Source organism: Rhinichthys klamathensis, unplaced genomic scaffold, assembly GCF_029890125.1.
Source record: "Rhinichthys klamathensis goyatoka isolate OS25496 unplaced genomic scaffold, OSU_Roscu_1.1 h1tg000596l_1, whole genome shotgun sequence".
NCBI classification, from domain to species: Eukaryota; Metazoa; Chordata; class Actinopteri; order Cypriniformes; family Leuciscidae; genus Rhinichthys; species Rhinichthys klamathensis.
The window spans coordinates 439,394-456,850 of NW_026607052.1; the positions used below are offsets into that span (position 1 = coordinate 439,394).

Below are 17,457 nucleotides of genomic sequence, written 5' to 3' on the forward strand. Positions count from 1 at the left end.
TATTTGGCATATTTGCGTCCCAGCATGAATGATTGTGCACAGATCCCCATTCAGTGTGTTAATGTAGGGCAGTGTGTGTGAAACGCATGCATCTGTGTGTTTTAAGTCCTTAAATACACTCTACACAACTGTGTGAACGCTAGCTGTGTAGTTGTGCAAGCTTTTGTGTGTTGTGTGAATTTGAGCATGCAACATTTCTTCATGCACTGCAGCAACATATGACAAATAATGATAAATGCAAAATATAAAAATATAAATCTCCAATTTTCCTGCAACACTGCAAACCTGCATTACAACCTTACAATGTTTGGAGAGGTGCACGTCAGGGTACGTGTGTTACACACACCTACGGCGTGAGTTCGACGCAGAAGTATAAATTGGGCTTTAAAGTCACGTGTCTTCATGTGGTCACCAAACTTGAACTTTGAATCGCAGTGAAATGTGCATGAGCTTGCATTGCTGGTCTCCTGCTTTCACATGCATACTGTATAAATGGAAGTCAATGCATGCAAAAAGTAGTGATTGTCCCTTTAATTGATAATACAACGCATGTCTGCAGTGTTGCCACAAGGGGTGCTGTAGTGCACATTACTCACAAACTCTCTTCTTCTGTAGTGTATTCAGGTCAAATACTGTCATGGTGGAGCAACAGTTTCAAAAGAGTATGAATGAGCAAGTTAGTCAAAGTTAGTTGGCATGTTTATAGTGAGCTACTAGGGATGCACCGATCATGATATTGTATGACTTTTTTCTTTTTTTTTTTACAAGCAAATGGGCCAAATATTTATTTTTCTTTAAGTTAAATTAAATGTATTTGTTGTTTGCTTCCTCTATTACAGGCCAAACTGGCCTTAAACTAACAAAAAAATAATGACAGCAGTGAGTAAACAGCACTTCAGAAAGCATCTGATCGTAGCGATGATTTGTTTGCAATTCAGCACTGCGGTAAAGTCACGTCTTGTCTATTTATACAGCACTTAAAAGCACACAGCTTGATCAAACATGAAAAACAGCATCAGTGTCTCTTTTAATTAGAACTACAGCTTTAGTTGCTACTTTAAAGCAGCTCTCCAGTGTGTTCATGTTTATATTCGCATCTGACCTTGACAGACTGAACAGAAGAAATGAACTTCCACCTCAAAGAAGGCGGAGCCTCGGAGCCACACCCACATGTTACATCATCACCACCATAGATATCCATAGATGTCTTACGGCGGAGTCTCTATCGTCATCACCGGCGGCCATCTTGTCACAGGCGAGCGTTCTGGCGGGCTCTGTGGTGCCTGATGTAAGATGAGTGATCAGCACGAACACAAATACTCTTATCTCGTTTAAATCTTGACGGATTTACAAACGGTTTGGTTTCTTACAAAGGTTATCAACGAGGCTATAATTAACAAACTAAACCGTTTGAGCAAGTGGTTATTTAAACAGTACATGCACCATTAAAACACAATGTTACGAGTGAGTGAGCTGCCTGTGACAAGATGGCCGCCAGGTGCGGACGTCGACCTCCATTGGCCAGCAGCGCGGACGAGACATCTAGCCTTTATTATGGATATCTATGATTACCACAGACCAATAGGGCTTCTAAGGTGTTTACCAGCCAGGGGTGTGTTTCCAAAAAGCATCGTTAGCCAATGGTTGGACGTTCCGTGATCAGCAGTTCAGCGAGTCGGTGTTTCCCCAAACCATCGTTCCAACGAAAATTCGCAAACAGCATCGCAGAGTTGTGTGTTTTAGAAGTTTGCATGAAATGTGGACTCAATAAATCCTTATCTTGAGCAAAATAAGCTAGCTTAGAATACATACAAATGTCATTTAGCCTACGTCTAGAGATTTAATGCGCCGCTTTTGAACAGTGCGCATGTGTGAATGTGTTCTAGTGCGTGAGAACGAGCCTAATCTGGAAATAGAGAAAAATAACTGAGAAAAAAATAGTCCTCCGATGCCATGTCCGTAATTTATAGAATTTATAGCATTAATTCGATCTCAAAAGTAGTTATTACTCCACCACCTGCGGGACATCATTAACCAACGTGGTTGAACGACCAATTTGCGACAATACGGTTTGGGGAAACAGTCGTGACGAGCTAGTGGATTTCTTCAACGATGCATCGCACTATTGTAGTGAAGCAGAGAGTTACGGCGCTGTACGGGAAACAAGAGCGAACTTTTCTGCAAAGCTTTGGTAAGCTTAGTTTTGGCCTGATTTTGTTTGAAATGAGATCACACCAGTTCGTTCTTTGGTTCCTCCTGAAATATACCTGTTTAAGTCTGTTTTAATTGCGACCGCTGTCCGACAACAAAACATGAGCACATCCTTCAGCAAGCGCTGACTGAGCCCGACATGTAAAAGCCCAGCGCTTCCAGTGACCCAACAGGTCAATCCCTCTAAATGTCTTCTGGAGTCAGAGACCCTGCAGCTGTCGGGGGTTTCAGTGGGTCAAGAGAGTGTGTGTGTGTGTGTGTGATGATCCTCTTCTCTGGGATCCTACATCACAGTCGAGGCATGCCAGGACACACACGCGAGACACGTCACGGCTGGAATTACATATTGATTGCTTGTTTGCCAGAGTCTTAACAACCAGTTCTGTGGACGCGCGGTGGTTTACCTGCGCTGGTCATTTAGATGAAGTGTAGAAACTGACATTACCGTGTGCTGATATCATGCAAAAACACCACTGAGTGCCATGGCCTTATGAGGAGGGAGAGATGTGCTACACACACACACACCATTTCCTGACTTGTGAAAATTGCATGCTCTGTATTGGGAATTATGACGTTCTCTTCTAAATCCGTGTAATATTTTAGAAGACTAAATCATCAGAGCTGGTGGGCGGCGTCTGGCACAGGCATGTGGAGATGTACCGAGGTTATCTCACTGAGAGATTTATTCCCCCTCCACTCTTCTCTTCCCACATCTCCTGCATCCGAGGAATGAACCTGATCATCCCACCTGAAGACTCCCGCTTTAGGCTAAAGCGTATATTTGCAGTGCAGTGAACTAATAGATCTGCACATGTTTGATCTCAGCTCTCTTCAGGATATTCTCTGACTACTGCACTGAAACCACACACCGTCTACATTTTATGTAACCAATTCACTGTATTTGTCATGTGCCGTATGAGTGCATCACATGCAATGCATTGCATTCAACAAGGACTCTGATATTCAATAAATATAAAACTCAAAGGGGCACTCGGCAACTATTTCAACTTAATAAAACCGTTTAGAAATCATTTGAATGGTTCAATAACCTGTTCTGGAGAGAATGGTGGCTTTCCCCGAGCCGAGCGTCCCCAGGCGGAAAACCATCCTTGCAACATGGGGACTAACGTCCCGGTAAGTTGGAAATAGGAAATCTCATGAGAAGCGAGAACGAGCGAGAAACACGAACTTCTTTATGGCAATTCGACATATTTGATACTGTGTATGGTGTATTACCCACTCCGTAGACATAACTCCACACGATAAAGTTGGCCGGCTCCGATAATAATAAACAGCCCGTTCTCATCGCCCGTTCTCGTGAGATATACTCCGCACAGCTGTAGGGGGCGCTGATGAGAACACACGCGACAACAAAAGTGACAATCAGAGAAGAAATGGCTAGAGTTGCCAAGTGCCCCTTTAATTAGTAATTAATACAATTCGATACAAATACAATACAAATAATGTGAATTTAGGCATCACAGCATTATAATATATTGAATGGAAATGTATATTAATTTTAAGATTTTATAAATTTTACATTTATACATGTTTAATAGGTGGATGTTAATTATGATGTTATTAATAACTCATGTGATTAGCTCACAAAAACTGCCCTTGAAGCAAAGATGGCAGCACACAGTTCACACGCTTCATAAATGCATCAGCATCTGTATAACTCTCTCCTGTATAGCAGATGTCTTGGTTTGAAGTGTGTATTTCTGCTTATACACTCTGTTTCACATTCTACTATAAAAATGTGTAGAGCATGTACTGTGAGGAATATAGTAAGATAGTTTCCTATTCCGAACACAGATCCAGATTCTCCAGGACTCCAGCAGTTGCTAGGAAGAATGTGTGTGTGTGTGTGTGTGTGTGTGTGTGTGTGTGTGTGTGTGCGTGCGTGGGATGTTGGTCTACTGCCATCTAGTGCTCGTTATGAGTCCTACATTTAGTTTTGGAAGGAAGAAAAAACTATTCACGTGACAATTTTATATTATTGTCCTCTGTTGCTGGGCAGCATGTATTGTGTGTGTGTGTGTGTGTGTGTGTGTGTGTGTGTGTGTCTATAGGGGCTATGTTAATATGCAGTCATCCAGCAGTTTGTGTCATTGTTCCTGCATTAAAGATATTCTCCCTCGACACTGAACCACACCGTACAGAAATAGCTACCTTACTCACACAACTATTTACAGCACTGCAGTCATACACACAACTTTGGACGAACAGAAACGTGCAGGTCGGTCAGCGAAAAGCCCCTCAATTAAAATTGGTACATGAACCCGTCGGGTCCTAATTTGCTGTCTCGAGTTTCACTGATCTGGCAACCTTGAGAAATGTCACTGCATTGCAGCCGATAGAGAGATGTGGACGGAGCAAAGCAAAGCTGAACCTGCATCTTCTTTAATAACAAACTAACAACTCTTATCTGTACTATTCTATTCTATTCTATTCTATTCTATTATTCTGTCATCATTTAGATACTCACAAAATACGAAATTTAGAAAAACATTGGTAAACAAACAACTTTGGACCCCATTGACCCCCATTGTAAATAAAGTGGTCAGACTTGAGGGTTATTAAATTATGAGATTATGTTTATTCTTTGATGAACTGTCATTTTAATTTGTTTGTAAATTGCCTTAAGTTGCGATCCAGTTTACTGTTGTTTGGCAAATTTTTAAGGGGCAAAATCTGGTCATTTTTATAGGAATCCACACAATCAGGAATTTTACATTTGTGCGAAAGATTTCCCCAACAGGTTCGAGTCGTTCACTCAAAGTCACCTTACCGTAACAGTTTGATCAAATGTTTTAGCGCTTTAAGTATATTTACTTAAGAAATTACCAGAACCATAGAGAAATGAACATAATGTTTTCGATCTGTCCTGTCATCAGTATCCATATATGGATGATTAATGGCCACTGATTGGCAATAGATGTTTTTTGTCTGCGAAACTTCGCTAAAATGTCGTTAATGTAATGTAACCGCACCGTTTTGCTGCAGTTTAACGAATGTTTTAGCACTTCACATACAGTAACTTTACATATGCATCTGTCATAGAGAAATTGACATATTCATTCTATCCCAGTACGAATGATTAATGTCTAATGATTAAAAATTTATATATTTTCGTCAGTGATACTGGAATTTCACCAATGTGATCGCACCGTCATGCTGCAGTTTAACGAAGGTTTAGCACTTTAGCCCCCGTTCCACAGACCAGGCTTAAGCTAGTCTCAGACTAAAATGCATGTTTGAGCTGTTTTAACTGAAATAAACTTGCACTGATATATCTTAAATATGTCAGTGTCATTGTTTTGTCTCAAGATTTGTTTCACACCAGTAATGTTTATAAAAGCTACTTAAATAACTGAACTAAGGCCTAGCTTAATCTAAACCCTGTGAAACCAGGCCAATGTATGTTTACATCTGTCAGAGAAAAGGGCGCATAATAGCCTATATTAAATCTATCATGATTTCAGAATGAATAACAGCCAATGATTGACGCTGAACTTCGCATAAATTCCACCAATGTGATTGCATCTTTAGGTGTTAGCACTTTGCATATGCATCTGAAGACATAATCTATTAGATCTATCAAATCATGATGTCAGTTTGAACGATTAATTACTAATAATTGGAAATGGACGTTTTGTGTGCACCTTGTGCTGCAGATTCACAGTGTTATCACTGCATGCATCTTAGAGAAGTGGACAAATAATGGATTCCATCTATCCCTGTATGATTTCAGGAGCCTGTGGATGATTACAGCTAATGATTGATGATGTCAGCCGTTATTAACGCTGATTGATTCAAGGACAAACTGTTCTTTTGTTGAACCGAGTGTGAAGTGCTGTGAGTCAACATGGACTTCCCAGTGACAGGACACACAGATCATGCGAGTGATAATGTGCCCATTACATAAACAATGATGATGAAGATGAAGCCTAGAAAGCAGAGAGATCGGGCGAAAGCAACTACAGTTTCTGTTGATTGATTGACACACACATACACACACACACACACACACACGCACACACACACACACACACACACAAACGTACACACACACACACAAACGTACACACAGACACACACATTCACACAAACACACACATGCATACACACAAACACCAACACACACACACACACACACAGTTGATACACACAAACACACACACACACACACACACATGCATACACACAAACACACACACACACACACACACACGCATGCATACACACAAACACACACACACACACACACACACACACACACACACACACACACACACACACACACACACACACACACACACACACATACACACAAACACACACACACACACACACACAAACACACACACACAAGCACACACACTCAAACAGGCGCACACATCTTTGTGGGGACTCTCCATAGGCGTAATGGTTTTTATACTGTACAAACTGTATATTATGTCCCCTTACACTGCCCCTATCCCTAAACCTACCCATCACACACACACACACACACACACACACACACTGCCCCTATCCCTAAACCTGCCCATCACACACAACTTTCTGCATTTTTACATTTTCAAAAAACATTACTTACTGTAGTATGATTTATACGCTGTTTTCCTCGGACCGCCGGCTGGTCCCACAATGTAGGTGATTTCAGGTTTTACTATACTTGTGGGGTCATTATTTTATTTTATATTACATACAATGTAATATAAACATGAACACACACATACACACTTGATACACACAAACACACGCACACACACGCACACACACACACTTCCCTCTGCGCGGCTCTGGCCCCATCGGTGGCCGCATAGTTGTCTGATGAGTCAGGAATGTGGTTGCATGCCTTACACATGAGCTATTACTGAACACAGGAGAGAGAGAGAGAGAGAGAGAGAGAGAGAGAGAGAGAGAGAGAGAGAGAGAGAGAGAGAGAGAGAGAGAGAGAGAGAGAGAGAGAGAGAGAGAGAGAGAGAGAGAGAGAGAGAGAGAGAGAGAGAGAGAGAGAGGAGGCGCAACATTAGAGAGGCAGGAGCGCGCGCTCGCTCGGAGAGTCAGAAGTGAGAAGGCGCACGAGAGGAAAGAGCGCGCGGCCGCTGAAACACAAAGGCTCCTCTGACATCAGTGCTCGTCTGAGCTCGGGCGGATAGTGCAGATCTCCTGCAGGGTGTGCGTGTGTCCTGGAGGCCGTGCTGATCCTCCTCCACTGACAGACATGCACGAGAGCGAGATGAGGCTGAAGATGCGCGTCAGGCGCATTAAAGAAGGGCGAGATCTGAGAGGTGAGCTGGAGAGTGTGTGTGCTTGGACAGTCTGTGTGCTTGGAGAGTGTGTGTGCTTGGGATTTAGATATTTTGCATGCAGCTTTTTGGTTATTTGTGATTCATCTGCCTTGAATTTGTACTTTTCCACTCTGTTAGTGTAGTTATGGGAGTGGATGAGAATGCATCATGTGGTTTTCAGTGTGTGTGCAAGTGTGTCTCCCGTTCGCTTCATGTTATTGCATGTCAGTGACCTCATCCTCCTTATGTTGGACATCGATGACAGTTGCTTCAGGGTGTCAGTGGATTTTTAGTTGCATGCCGTCATGAGTTTCAATCTTTGACTTCATTTAAATGGCCATTCATTGAGCAAACTGTAAGTGAATGCAAACAGGAGCTACTTTCCCAAGGAATATATATATATATATATCAATTATAAAGTAAAAAGGTAATATAACAATACTTATTTGAATAAATAAATAATATAATATTATCAATATTAATTATTTTAAAAATTAAATAATTATATATGACAAAAATAATTATATCTATTAACAATTTAAATAAAATAATTATAAATACATTATAAATGTCAAGAATATTACATCAAATATGTAAATAAAACCATAACACATGATTTGAGTTTTTTTTTGTTTGTTTTTTACATATAAGAGGAGACAAACTTTGCCTTTTTTAGGTCTCTCACTGATATTTTATTAATATTAACATTTGTCAGTATTTAAAAAAATAAATGTGGGTCTTGCATACGTGTTATTTGATGAACTGTGTTGTGTTGCAACTCCCTCTCTCACGTTTCTTATTTCGAGTTCGCCAACACATTGCAGGTGAAGATTTGCAAAACTATTTCAGCAGATTGTAATTGCCTTCGATCTATCATGCGCTGACATCAACAGCAGAAATATGGAAACCTGATGACTGCGAGATTTGAAATATGACATTGTGTCATACCATAAATCTCCGTGTGCCTGAACTTGCTGCAGTATCACGTCCCCATGAACACATTTAGCATGCTTTATGTAAGCTCCTGCTAAACAAGGCCCTAAATACTACAGATCTCTGTTTAGCCCTCACACACACTCACACACACACTTATATATTCTGGCAGATAATGCACATTGGTTTGCTTTGGTTTGAATCCCTTTTAAGTTTGGATTCAAAAATAACGCAATCTGCACAAAACCAAAGGTTTGCTCTGGCGTATTTGACTCAAGCTTTGAGTTTTCCCGTCAGTGAAACTCCATGCGAGGATATTTCGGGAGCCTGATATCATTGAGATCTCCAGAGGGGGGATCTGTGCTGCTTTTTCCTAAATCCCAAATTCAGAAGCTTTAATATTTGTGGTCACTGAACTGACTTGAGCTGAATAACGACACCATTGTTTTACCGCTGAATTTCCTTCACAATCCTGTATTACTTTGACACAATCTGCGTTATATAAAGTGCTACATTAATGTGACTTCACTTGGTTGCTTCAAACCAGATGTTCAGGAAAAGCAAAACATATTTTTGTGGAAGTCACCACTAAGTTGATAAATCACTCGTTGAGGTTTTTGCAATTTATGCAAAACAAAATGTATCATTTGTTAACACTAGTGGTTTTGATCGCAGCGAGCCGCATGTCATGATGGGTTCGCTCCTCCCGTCTGTCCGACAGCCTCGGGACTCGCTGACATCATGCTTTGGGAATGTTAGCCAGCCAGGTCTGCACTGATTCAGTGTGTGTGTGTGTGTGTGTGTGTGTCCTCTCACATGTGTGTTCTGTGCGTGAGCCGCGAGCCTGAAACCGCTGGGCTGTGATGTGATAAAGATAATCAGTCCTGGATGTTCGACCTCGTGTCAGAGCATGTTCAGCCAGACACAACTTCTGGAGTGAGTGTGTGTGTGTGTGTGTGTACTACATGTTTTTCGATCCCAGTGGGGACTTAAACCTGAATGCACACACACTCATGGGGACTCGTGTCACTGAGGACCTAAATTGAGGAAACAAGCTTATAAATCATACAGAATGAGTTTTTTTGAAAATGTAAAAATGCAGAAAGTTGTGTGATTGGTAGGTTTAGGGGTTGTGTGTGTGTGTGTGTGTGTGTGTGTGTGTGTGTGTGTGTGTGTGTGTGTGTGATAGGTAGGTTTAAGGGTTGGGTGTGTGTGTTTGTGTGTGTGTGTGTGTGTGTGTGTGTGTGTGTGTGTGTGTGTGTGTTTGTTTTTGTGATATATGAGGACACAAATGTGTATAATGACATGCATATTACACTGGTATTACAACTTACACGTGATATATGAGGACATTGCATGAGTCCTCATATTTCAAATAGCTTAAAAAACATAAAAAACAATGTTTTTTTTTAAATGTAAAAATGCAGCATGTCTCCTGTGATGGGTAGGTTTAGGGATAGGGGCAGTGTAGGGGGATAGAATATACAGTTTGTCCAGTATAAAAGTCATTACGCCTATGGAATGTCCTCATATATCACAAAAACAAAGCTGTGTGTGTGTGTGTGTGTGTGTGTGTGTGTGATGGGTAGGTTTAGGGGTTAGTACTGTAAGGGGACAGAATATACAGTTTGGATAGTATAAAAACCATTACGTCTATGGCGCGCGCGCGCGTGTGTGTGTGTGTGTGTGTGTGTGTGTGTGTGTGTGTGTGTGTGTGTGTGTACATGTTTTTCGATCCCAGTGGGGACTTAAACCTGAATGCACACACACTCATGGGGACTCGTGTCACTGTGGACCTAAATTGAGGAAACAAGCTTATAAATCATACAGAATGAGTTTTTTTGAAAATGTAAAAATGCAGAAAGTTGTGTGATTGGTAGGTTTAGGGGTTGTGTGTGTGTGTGTGTGTGTGTGTGTGTGTGTGTGTGTGTGTGTGTGTGTGTGTGTGTGTGTGTGTGTGATGGGTAGGTGGTTAGGGGTTAGTACTGTAAGAGGACAAAATATACAGTTTGGACAGTATAAAAACCATTACGTCTATGGCGAGTGTGTGTGTGTGTGTGTATGAAGAGACGGCCTGTTGGCCACCCGCGTGTTGAGAATGATGTCATCCTGCTTGGCGGTTGCTTTTAATAGCTGGAAACAGGCAGGCCTTGATCTGGGCCTTAAAGGAACAGGCGCTCTTTTGAACAAAGCCCTTTGCTGATTTGAATATTCAGCTTGCTCTTTTATACAATCTTCACCTTCACCCGAGTGAGTATTTAAAAAAAAAACACTTCCTGGTAGCTTGTTAAACTCTTATCATGGAGTCAATGGCTTGAGGTTACGCCGTTGTAATTCGAGTAACTCTGGCACTTTTTTTCCGTGACAAGCCGGGTCATGATGTCATTCGTGACTCATGTGAAAGGGTTTTTTAAACGGGTCTGTTTGGTTTGACTCACACAACAGATCTAATGGCTTTGCTGAATGATGTCATGCTGAAAAGTCCAGAACTCTTTATCTTTTGTGAATGAGAGAGTGAACTGGGTTAGTGAGTGTGTGAATGGACGGTAAATGACTGGACTGATGGATGAATACATACATGCGAGATATGCCTTTGTGTCAACCTTCACACACATATACTTAGAGACTAAAACTCATTCTCTTGATTTGCATATGTGTGTGTGTGTGTGTGTGTGTCTCAGACTAACTCAAACACTCACCCAGAGTGATGTTTATGTTCATTTGAAGAATTACACAGTCACATTGTGAATTTGAGGTCATCTGTGGCTAAAGCAAATAAAAGAGGCTTCATTAGAGAAATATTGAGGTCATTTCATCGGCGTGCATGTGTGTTACGTACGTGTTTGTTATAGAGTGAACCCGTCTGTCAAGTTGCTTTGGAATGATTTATTATGATATATTTAGAAGGGCGATTCAAAATTAGAATTTAAAATTTGAATATGTTCTAAATACAAACTAATTATGGTAGCACTTTATTTTACAGCCCTGTTACATATCCTCTAAAAAAAAATGCTGGGTTGTTTTAATACAATTTTGGGTCAAATATGGACAAACCCAAACGTTGGTTAAAAAATGCAATTTAAAAATTTAACCCAACGGGTGGGTTTGTCCATATTTGACCCAAAATTGTGTTAAAACAACCTAACATTTTTTAAAGTGATTACAGTAATTAATTATAATAACTGGGTAATAGGTACTAACCTATCTAAACCTAACCCATGCAGTTACCTTACATAACCCAGTATTTTCTATGGTAAGTAAACTGTAAGTAAGTACAAATACTGTAAAATAAAGTACAACCAGAATTATTTTCTAGGTTATATTTGTTTGTTAATTGTAACAAGTAATATCACTTTCAGGGATCCATAAAGCATTCTCTAAGGCTTAGAAACTGGAATTTTTCACAATAAAAGTGTGTGTGTGTGTGTGTGTGTGTGTGTGTGTGTGTGCTTCCTCTGAGTTCTGGTTGGGTGTCAGTGTTTCTGTGGCCTGCCTCGTTCCCACTGTGAGGAAGATGAGATCATTCAGGAAGCAGAGAATCAGACACTGACACACGATCTGCCTTGTAAAGTGGCACGTCTCGGCTTTCACCACTCCATTGCTTTTCTCATTTCCTTTTCAAAGAGGGATTTCTCCGCTCTCGCATCCCAGCAGCAGTGGAGACCCATATTTGTTGGTTACAAAATGGTTTGCTTGAGTGAAAAAGTAAACATTGGTTCAGGGAGTGTAAAAATATACCACGGTATTCTTCATCCTGGTGGAGGGTCATCTACTGTACGCCAAGTGTTCTGGATATGCTTGTGTGGCTTAAGAGGAATTGAAATGACAGGATATTTCTGCTGCGCCGGAAAGGCTTGTCGGCCCCTGTGGAGTTTGTGTTTGGGGTTCATGTGTAAATCAGTCGGTTAGGATGTTTGGAAACCCCCTTCATTGTACTATTATTCCATTCTTACTGTAGGTGATTGAGTTTACAGCAAACTGTGTGTGTGTGTGTGTGTGTGTGTGTGTGTGTGTGTGTGTGTGTGTGTGTGTGTGTGTGTGTGTGTGTGTGTGTGTGTGTGTGTGTGTGTGTGTGTGTGTGTGTGTGTGTGTCTGAGAACAATGGGTCTGATTCACTATAACATTTTCACAAACAAATCATGAATCATTAATAACTTTCGTTCTGAATTTTATTCAAAATTTGTAGGAGCAACTAAAATCACATGTATGCAAAAATCACATTTTTATACATATTTCATCTTAAATGGTGAAACTCGAAAAATTTTAATATCGTGCAAAAGTTCATTTATTCCAGTAATTCAACTCAGAATGCGAAACTAATATATTATATAGACTGATTACATGCAAAGTGAGATATTTCAAGCCTTTATTTGTTATAAATTTGATGATTATGGCTTACAAATATGAAAACCTTTTCACAATATTCTAATTTTGAATTTGGGGTTTTCATAAGCTGCAAGCCATCACAATTATAACAAATAAAGGCTTGAAATATCTCACTTTGCATGTAATGAGTCTATAGAATATATTAGTTTCACCTTTTAAGCTGAATTACTGAAATAAATGAACTTTTGCACGATTTTCAAATGTTTCGAGTTTCACCTGTATATTTCATTATTGTGTGGAAAGCCCTTATTAGGACATGGTTTGGGCAACCTCTTTAGAATATTCCAAATCCATTAATTTAGAAAAATCCACACACATTTTTCCGGGCATAATTTTTCCGTGAGAAGTTCTCCTGTGCGTATAAATACGAATAATCCACTTGTGAATGAGACTCAATGTACATGCACACGAGGGGAGTAATACATATTATGGCTGGTTCGCCCTAAATGTGTTTGCTGAATCAAATAAGATTATATTATTCGTCTTAAAACAGTTCTCTTCTTCTCTGTACCCTTTCAGGTGGCTTTGCAGCTTTCTCGTCTTGTTTCCCTGACCTGTGTGAGAGTAAACCAGCCACTATTGTACCTCTCAGCCTGTCCCAGCCCTGTTTACCTGTGGCCAACATCGGTCCGACCCGAATCCTGCCACACCTGTACCTGGGCTCTCAGAGAGACGTCCTCAATAAGGTTGGTAGACCTAAAAAAAAGGGGTTTTCAGAAGGGGAAGTCACTCACTCTAAAACATGTTGGGTTGTTTTAACCCAAATTTGGGTCAAATATGGACAAACCCAGCCACTGGGTTACATTTTTAAATTAATTTTGTTTTTAATTGGGTTGGGTTCGTCCATATTTGACCCAAATTTGTATTAAAACCACCCTGCATTATTTTTAGACTACATAGTTGGGTTTAATTCTATAGTGGTCAACAGAAAACACAACAAATACACATTTTGCCTTCCCATTTGCCCCAATAGCAAAAGGAAAAATGTGTTTTTATGACTTTACAAAAGAGCAAACAACTATGGAGAGATTGATTAAGATGGTCAGAAGAGAGAAAGATGTCAATTTTGCAGTCAGGAATTGCTTTCAGTTTGTGTGCGAAGACATAACAAATTCATGAGGCATCATCAGATAACCAGGAATAGTTTTCTTTTACCTGGAGGGTGTTTGCGCATACCTTCGAATGATTGAAGTGTATCGCATCTCATCACTTGCTCAGATAACAGGCAAGTGAACCCATTCCAGAAAATACTTTCATTGATGTTGGGTTGACTTAAATGTTAGCCCTGTCAAGTTGACACGAAACCCACCACCAAAACATTTTTTTCTTGACGTATTATCTGTCTACATATCTCTCATTTACAAAAGCTTCAGCATGCATGACAAACAGACTCCGATACAGCTGGAATCTGCTCACGGAAACTGTCTGTGGAATTTGTTGGAATTATTCTGTCAGCATTGACTTATGCAAAACCTCCATCTTTTTACAGGAACTGATGACTCAGAATGGTATCACATATGTTTTGAATGCCAGCAACACCTGTCCCAAACCTGACTTCATCAGCGACAACCACTTCATGCGCATTCCCGTCAACGACAGCTACTGTGAGAAGCTGCTTCCTTGGTTGGACAAAACCAACGAGTTCATTGGTAAGAACCATAGACTGTAAAGAAATATGGACGTAATGTCCGTGACGTCATCCGTAGTGTTTCTGAAGCGATAAACGGATAAATGGGCAAAGAGGCGACATGACGCCAACAGACTGTCACTCAAGTGGCCTTGTCCTTGATTATGCAGAACTTTAAGGCTTAATATAATTTAAACGGATGAGTTATAAAAGAAATCACCCCCCTCACAGTCGTCATGAAGGGCAAAATTAGCTATATAGACCAAAACCCCTTTTTGCACTAGGCTGTAAACATGTTTTTATCTGCTGTAAAGTTGGGCATTTTAACATGGGGGTCTATGGGATTGACTCTCTTTTGGAGCCGGCCTCTAGTGGCCAGTCGAGTTTAAGTTTGCTGAATGGACAATGGAGTATTCTAGAAGGCAAGTTAGAAGTTAGATCCTCTCAGGTTTGAGGTTTGGCTAACACAAGCCATCTGTGCATCAGCATTTGAGGGAGGTATGAGTGATGTCAGCATTTGAGGTGGGCGAATGAGATTGCCTCATGCTTTGTGTGCAGTTTAACAGTGGAACTGCTTTTGACCAGTTTGCTGTTTCTCTCTATCCACAGACAAAGCCAAGGTGTCAAACTGCAGAGTCATCGTCCATTGCTTGGCTGGCATATCCCGCTCTGCAACCATTGCCATTGCCTACATCATGAAAACTATGGGCCTGTCTTCAGATGATGCCTACAGGTAACCAAAGCTCGTTGGATGTTCAGATACTCTATGGACTGCCGAAACGACCAGCTTAGAGGCCTAAGGTTGTTCCTGGTCAAGCTGGTGGAACAGCATAGTCTTATTGTTCAGCAACTAAAAAATGCTGGTTTAGTAAGCCTGGTAAAACACCAGCATCCCATGACGGGGACCAACATATTGTTTGCGTCAAATGTTGTGTTTTGGATCCAGGTTCCCATTAGGAGATGCTGGTATTCTTAACTAGCTTATTTAGCAAGCCTTCATTAGTCAACCATGCTGATTACCAGTCTATGTTGGTCTACTAGCTAGATCAAGACATTTAGAAATGTAATTAATGTTTCGGTAACACTTTACAATACGGTTCATTAGTTAATGTATTAACTAACATGAACTAACAATGAGCAATACATTTGTTACTGTATTAGTTTAATACTCTATTGTTATTTCACAGTGCATTAACTAATGTTAACAAATACAAACTTTGATTTTAATAATGTGTTAGTAAATGTTGAAATTAACATGAACTAAGATGAATAAATGCTGTAGAAGTATTGTTCATTCTTAGTTCATGTTAACTAAGGTAGTTAACTAATGGACCTTACTGTAAAGTGTTACCAATGTTTCTTAACAGGACTTAGGAAACCAGTTGTATTCGGGCATTAAATTGAATTTTTCACATCTGACATTCCTGTAGGTTTGTGAAGGACCGTCGGCCATCAATATCTCCAAATTTCAACTTCTTGGGTCAACTTCTGGAGTTCGAGAGAGGCTTGCAGACGAAGAAGAGTCTGCCTTGCGACCCCATAAGGTTATCAGTGAAACCCACTGAAGAGTTGGCAGACGTCCGCCAGATGGAGAGCGATCACTGTGACCAGAGGAATCCTCAAACGACAGAGATCACCATAAAGCCTCCGTCGCCAACCTCACTGCGGAAAGACCTAAGCTCCCTTCACCTGTCCACCGAACGAATCCTTCAAAACAAACGGCTCAAGTGCTCCTTCTCCCTTGACATCAAGTCTGTCTACTCAGAGAGACAAAACCAGCAATCTTCTCCGTCAGACTCTGAAAACATCCCCAAACTCTGCAGACTCGACAGCCTGAAGACGAGCAACGGAGTATGTCAACACCCGTCGAAGGTAAACCCTACAGACTCACAGTGTACTAACAAGACAAGAACGATCCAGCAAAGAGAGAGGTGGGAAAATGGTGGCTTTGAGAGGTTATCCACCACCACTCTTTCCCTCAATCTGAAGAAGGCAAACTGCGGGCCAAGATCGCAGGATCCCATTCGCGAGACCAACTTGAAGGCGCCTACTTTCCTCAGCTTGCCGCTGGGTTCATCTGCTAACTGGACCACGCATAGAGGCTCGAATCAAGCCAGCACCCCGATCACACCCACGGGTGACTGCCCTTGGTTCTTAGGCACTAATTTGGCACCATCTACTGGGAACCCAATGCACTTTGGCACTGGTCCTGCTTTCACGGCTTACAGTTGCAGTGCCCAATCTGGCACCTCAAAGCCAAGCGTACGCCGAAGGGACGAAGCACAGGACTTTCAGAACAGCTGGCTCGAGGAAGGGAAAGCGGTAGTTTGCGGTGTATCGCAAGTGGACACGAAGTACAAGCGGCGCAGCTGCCAGATGGAGTTTGAAGAGGGTATTAACACAACACAAAGCAGCGAGGAATTTGGGAAGCTGGGAAAGCAGTCCAGTTTCTCCGGGAGCGTGGAGATCATCGAGGTATCATGACAAAGATGACGATCTAACACGAAGGCAATAACTCCAGATTATTTATGAGTTCAAACGAGCTTTGCATCTGAAAGGGACTGATGTCTGCCGCCTTTTTCAGGCGAGGGGAGTTGAGGAAATGTTTTAGGTATGAGAGGATACACATTGGTTTTGCAAAAAGCAAAGAATACCAGTGTTTTGTTTTTTTTAAAGGAGCTTATAGACTACATGATATGCACTCAAACCAAAGACCTTTTCTGGCATGTCATCCTAAAGTACACTCAAAATGAAGGAGGATATACTTCTAGCATGACCATACAAAGACACTAAACCTGAAAGAATGAAATGAGTGTGTGTGTGTGTGTGTGTTTATGCTGGTTTTGATGCAAATCAGGGCAGCCGCACTTAACGGTGACTTCTTACCTTCTGGGGGAACTGTTTGTATGCCCAACTTTGAGAAGATGTAATTGCTGTGCGACATTTATTTTTTGTCATTGCCCGAAGTTCTATTTAGCTATAAATTGAGTAAAGAGGGGCAGA

General features: G+C 41.0%; 1 protein-coding gene across 1 annotated transcript in view; it reads left to right on the forward strand.

Moving 5' to 3' along the window:
- The window catches only part of dusp8b (dual specificity phosphatase 8b), a 247,418-nt gene extending 230,385 nt beyond the window's left edge, over window positions 1-17,033 (forward strand). The window contains exons 2-6 of the mRNA XM_056240405.1: window positions 7,313-7,508; window positions 13,347-13,513; window positions 14,317-14,476; window positions 15,064-15,187; window positions 15,885-17,033. Of these exons, the coding sequence (XP_056096380.1) occupies window positions 7,442-7,508; window positions 13,347-13,513; window positions 14,317-14,476; window positions 15,064-15,187; window positions 15,885-16,938 (1,572 nt within the window). The 5' untranslated portion in view covers window positions 7,313-7,441 and the 3' untranslated portion in view covers window positions 16,939-17,033. The remainder of the gene's footprint in view (window positions 1-7,312; window positions 7,509-13,346; window positions 13,514-14,316; window positions 14,477-15,063; window positions 15,188-15,884) is intronic.
- Window positions 17,034-17,457: the final 424 nt, after the last annotated feature.